We start from the raw sequence: 5,553 nt of genomic DNA on the forward strand, positions 1-5,553 counted from the left end.
CACTGTATGCAAAGAAGGCAGTAGTGGGCAAGAGGATGGAGAAGTTAATAGAGGTAGAAAGATATTCCTATTAACCGTTAAGGGACGCCAGTGGAGGCGGTTTGAACTTGGGCACATGATTTAATTTACAACTGGTCAAGATCATTGTAACTGCTATAAGATGCTAGACTAGAAACAGAGGACACCACTGTAGCCACCCAAGAAGGATGAAATGGCTTAGGAGTAGGGCGGGACTAGTATAAATGCTAGTAGATAGTTTCCCTCTAAAGATGTGGGAGGCCGGATGGACAGATGTGTTCAAGCTCTTTTTCTATGGGCTGTCACTCACTGCTTTTCACAAGTTAGTATTCACCAGGAAACTCAATGATCTGCAAACTGTGAATATGTAGTTTGCAACTTCACCATCTGGTGGACACACAGCTTCCTGCACTGACCGAGTGACCAGATAATTTATGCCAGTTTAAGCAGAACACTAGATTCATGAAGGTGGACAAAGAGTGAAGAAGTTACATTTAAGGAAATGCTTCATCACATTCTAAGTATTAGATAAAACTTATCTTGGATAGCACAGGATTTATGAGACATCACAGTATGTGGTTTTTTTTTCTTTAAAGATCAATACTCAGCTCATCCTCTCAATGAATTAATCACTTCATCTCTTTGACCTTTTTATTGCAATCTATATTGGTATAGGAAGTCTTGTTATCTGTAGACTTTCAGCTCTCTCAAGTCTACAGTGCCTCTTTTTGTACATATGAGAAAATCCACTCATGAAAATACAGAGATATAAATGAAACCATTGTTATAAATATTTGCCTTTTAAACAAAAGGTATGCCATATATTTTTATTAAATCATAGAAAACATTTGCATACAAAATTTTCCATTTGGGGGAAACTAGAATGTTAAACATCTCAGTAACAAAAAAGCTTGAAGGATACATCATTCCTTAAGCAGAGACAACTTTTAAGTAATTTATTTAAGTTGAAATAATTGCTTACAGGTTGTTGGTTTTCTCTATCTTTAAGCCAGGGGGATATCTCTTATAACCATCAATTTCCTTTAAGGATTTTTTTAAGTGAGTCAACATGAGTCAAACAGACAGTTAACTTGAACTCTGAATACAAAATCCACTTCTTTTAAAGCTGCATAGCCCTTTGACTACTGTAAATGCCTAATTCCAAGAGACATTCTCACTTCACAGGGCTGATTACAAATCCTTTCTATAGTGGCAAACATGGGTAACAGTGTAGAATAGATCTTGGAATAAGTTAAATATTAAGACATAGAACAAGGCAGTAAGGTCTCTACTTTACTTTCTACCAAATAAATTTCAAAGTTCATCCAAACCTTATATATTTACCAATGGGTGAAGACTGAGGGATCCAGTGATATTGAAAATACTCAACAGCTATAAGAACCATGTTCTCTAAATAGTTTGGTGGATATATACAAGTGATTTAGTCAGAACCACGCTTACACTCACCCCAATGGGCCAACAGACTCTGCAGTTCACCACCTGAAAACAGGCTGAAGCTCTGGAGCATAAGTTGTCACTTGTTCTAACTCTGAACAGAGATTCAGAGGTGACAGGGACACATTTGCACTCGAACCAAATAGTTACATAATATAAACTCAAGTTAAATATTATCAAAATAACTTTAAATTAAACTGAAGTCCACTACTCTTAAGAGCACGAAATATTTTCCCTCTAGCTTTTAAAACACATGTTGCAGATTAAGATTTGACAAGAAATGTGTTGGAGGCCACCCAGCTTCCTTGGAGAACTCCCTGCAATTCCATGAGAGACTGAGGGAGCACTGAACAACTCCCAGTGGAGGGATGCTCTCTGAACGTCAATTCCCTAGACTCAAGTCTGGGTTTGAATGGGGAGGAGGACTTGAAAATGACATCTCTGGGACTGGTGTCATCCCCATGGTGACAGTGCTGTATTCAGGGGACTTCTTCCCTGATACCCTTAATACTGCAGGCCTCATGTGTGCCTCGCTCCTGACCCCTACTCCCTCCAGTTAATCTGTAGACCTGGAGGTTTCCTAGGAAACATGTAAACAAATCTGGGAAATCTGGCTTTCCGTGTTTTCCTTGTGTCAGTGGAAAACTTTGTGGGCTAAGGAAAAAAAAAAATAGGAAGGGCTACCCCTGTGTCAGCTTCTCACAGGCGCGTCTTGCGCTTACCCTGCTGTAGAAGGCTGTACAGTCCAAACACTTTTGCTTGGCTTTTGAGAAATGGTATTAAACAGTCCAGCTACCTCATTCTTTGGAGTATTTTATTCCTGAAATGTGGCAAACATTCTAAGAGTCTTTGGCTTGTTACTGGAGGTGGCTTGGAGATGCAGCCTGGCTCTTGTGCAGGTTGGGATTCTGACTGTGTCTGTTCCTACTGCGGACGGATGAGAACATCGTGTTGCAGCCTGGCACTTTGCACTTGTGGAGCTGGCGGAGGTGCACAGTTTTGTAATGGGCTCTAAAGGTCCCTTTGTTACTGTATATCTTTTGGCAGAGATGACAGGTTATTGGCAAACCAGAGGGCAGGCTAGCAAGGCTCTGGTCTGCCTTCTCCATCAGGACACAGAGAGGGTACTCATCTTCCCCAGAGACAAGGCTCTGTCCTTCACAGTTGCCATCACTGTCCTCCATAAGGGCAGTGCCTTCCTCACTCACACCATCAGAGTCCCAGGAGGAATGACTGCTGCTCTCTGACTTCATACTTGAGGTAGTGCTCAAATCCAGGATGGTGCCCTCGCTAGGGGGGCCAGAGTTGTAGCTCTCCAGGCTGGCACTGTGAACTTGAGTTATTGGGTAAACCAGACTGCCCATGCCACTTGTTCCCTTGAAGATGACAGATGTCTGTGATGCTTGTGGTGTGAAAGCCACATCCTGATAGGCCTCCTTGGCCACATCTTGCAGAAGGTAAGCTGCACGAAAATGGTCCTCACTAGTCTCCAATGCTTCTTCATTCAGTACTTTTTGGTGGAGGCTTAGGTTTGAGCTGTGTCTGCAAGAGTGAACAGACAGTCAAAGATGAGTGGCTTTGGGTGCTGTGTTAGAGCCATTATTCTGAGTAGAGAGAGTCAACAGACACTAGGAAATCCTGTGGTGTGGTGGGAGTCACGTCCAGGGTTAGCATCCTGTGAGCCAGGCTATGTGGTCAGCGGGAACTAGACAACTATGTGGCTATCTATCAGAAGCCAACATTCCTCCCCACCCCCAGGAAAGCTAACAGTCTGGAAACTTCAATTTTCACCACCAGATTACACGTAACTGCCTTTATCTCAACCATAGAGGATGTCGAGACTACTTCAAATAGGCTAATGGGGATACTAGACTCAGGGGCGGGGCTAAGAAGAGTATCAGTCACAAATAAGAAATTAAGCAGAATCGTTTACTTCAATGAAACGAGGAACAATTACCATCTTTAAAATACATCATGTCATATGGCCATCGAACACTTGACACACTGCCACTGCTGTCATATACAGAAATGATAGTATTTAAACTATATTGAATTAAACATGCTTTTTTATTTATTTGCTTGTTTGTTTGTATTTTTTGGTTTTTCGAGACAGGGTTTCTCTGTGTAGCCCTGGCTGTCCTGGAACTCACTCTGTAGACCAGGCAGGCTGGTCTCAAACTCAGAAATACACCTGCCTCTGCCTCTCAAGTGCTGGGAATAAAGGCGTGCGCCACCACGCCCGGCAAATTAAACATGTTATTAAACCTTATGTTTCCAGATTCCTTTTTGCCCCTCTGGTGTGGTAGGTAAAACATTAGAGATTCCTAATGTGATTTCCCATCATCTTTCTATTGGACAGTACTGGTCTAGAACAGGGTTATACATGTTTCACTCCAGAAGTCCTGTAGCTACAGCTGGCAACCTAATCAGCTGGAAATTTGTGTGTGTGTGTGCTGGTGTAGGTCGTGTTTGCAGTGTCTCATAAGGAACCAGACAGGAGTTTTGCAGATGCAGCAGTGTGAACACACTGCCAATCTTGCACCCGGTGATTTACTCCCAACAGGCAGATGATGAGCATCCATTATGGCATATGCTGTTTACCCCCACTTTATCATGTAACTTGTAAAATCAATGTTGCTCTTTCTTGGGATCCCCTGATCACTTCTGACAAGAAAAAAGAAAAGAAAAGAAACATCCCAATATCAAAAGGTGACAATCTTACAGGTGACAAGAGAATGATCCCAAAGAAGGAAGTGTCTCCCCTAATATAGATCAGAATTATGCCAGAGTCAAGAAAACACCCTCTCTATAAAGAATTAAAATTTCCCTTCTAAATCTCTCAAGGTATGTCTATGAAGGAGACTTAACTATATTTCATAAAATGTAGATATTTTGTTATGCAGTTTTTTAGCCCTTTATACATTTTTGTGGACATAATGAGAATTATACCTCAAGATCACCCACTTTGCAAGCAGCTCTTCTCAACGAAAGCTCTGCTCTGTGATTATGTTAATGTTCCGCACTGAAGCGTTGGTACTTGTCTGGCAGAAAACCAGACAGCAGATGGACATATTAATTCCACTACATTCAGGAGTTTTAAAAAAGCCAGACATTTGCAGGAACCTGGAACATGAAGGTTCTACTACAGTGTAAGTCTCTTGGGTTTCCTGTCCAGCTCCTGGGTATCCAGTGAGGACTAACAGCGAACTCTTCCCGTCTTCTCAGTCCTTCGAGAGTTAGCCATTCCTAAGGTGCTAAAGTCACTCCCTATGAGCAGGAAATACTATGACTGTCTGGACCATGTACCAGGTTTTCTTCTCCAAGGACTCTGTAAATCTGTGTCCCCAGCTTTATCCTCTCTTCAACCTCCACCTCCCACTAATGGGTCTCTCCCTCTCAGTTCTATTTAGTTGAGATCAGTGACTCTTAAAGCATGGTCTCAACAAGCCTGGTTCCAGACAGCCTTACAGTAGCTCCCAGGACAAAGTTGACAACTAATTATTAAGTCAGGGGAGTTTTCCAGAGTGTATATAGCATGTGCTATTGGCAAAAGACAGAATCAAGCTGTTTTCTACTGAACCAGATATTAGAGATCTGAAAAAAATATAAAATAAAGCTATTTACCTCACTATGTCTGAGAAAAATAAGTTTTTCCCATTAAAATGTTATATTAACATATAATATGTATATTCTTGGTTTTTTAACCCAGTTTTACTTCCTAATATAGTAAGCAATGATTGCTACAATTTAAATAGAGAAAAGCTAAGGACTAGAAATGTTATGGGACTAAGACGTTTAACACTTGCTGGCTTGGACATTCCCCTTTGTCCAGGGGGCCTGGGTTAGCATACTGGGGAGCCTGGGTAAGCACCCTCATTGTGTCACCACAGCCTACAGGACCTGACAGACAGCAATCTTCATGGCTGCCTGCCTTGTGCTGTCTGTCTCTTCCACTAAACTGAAGACTTGTGTGAGCAAGGATTGTTCCTGAGGACCTAACACAGAAAAGTTACTGGTCAACTCTGTCTTTGTCTGTCTGTCTGTCTGCCTGCCTGCCTCTCCCCCTCTCTCTGTCTCTCT

The 5,553-nt window shown here is 42.0% G+C and overlaps 1 protein-coding gene across 2 annotated transcripts in view; it reads right to left on the reverse strand.

Annotated features, from left to right (window-relative positions):
- Nucleotides 1-664: 664 nt before the first annotated feature.
- Nucleotides 665-5,553, reverse strand: part of Bnc1 (basonuclin 1) — a 26,360-nt gene continuing 21,471 nt past the window's right edge. Inside the window, exon 5 of one of the 2 annotated variants that reach the window (XM_021206612.2) lies at nt 665-3,015. In XM_021206612.2, coding sequence (XP_021062271.1) covers nt 2,331-3,015 — 685 coding nt within the window. In that variant the 3' untranslated portion in view covers nt 665-2,330. The remainder of the gene's footprint in view (nt 3,016-5,553) is intronic. The other variant, XM_021206614.1, reaches the window with a different exon arrangement.

This window comes from Mus pahari, chromosome 1 (assembly GCF_900095145.1).
Source record: "Mus pahari chromosome 1, PAHARI_EIJ_v1.1, whole genome shotgun sequence".
In the NCBI taxonomy this organism is placed as follows: domain Eukaryota; kingdom Metazoa; phylum Chordata; class Mammalia; order Rodentia; family Muridae; genus Mus; species Mus pahari.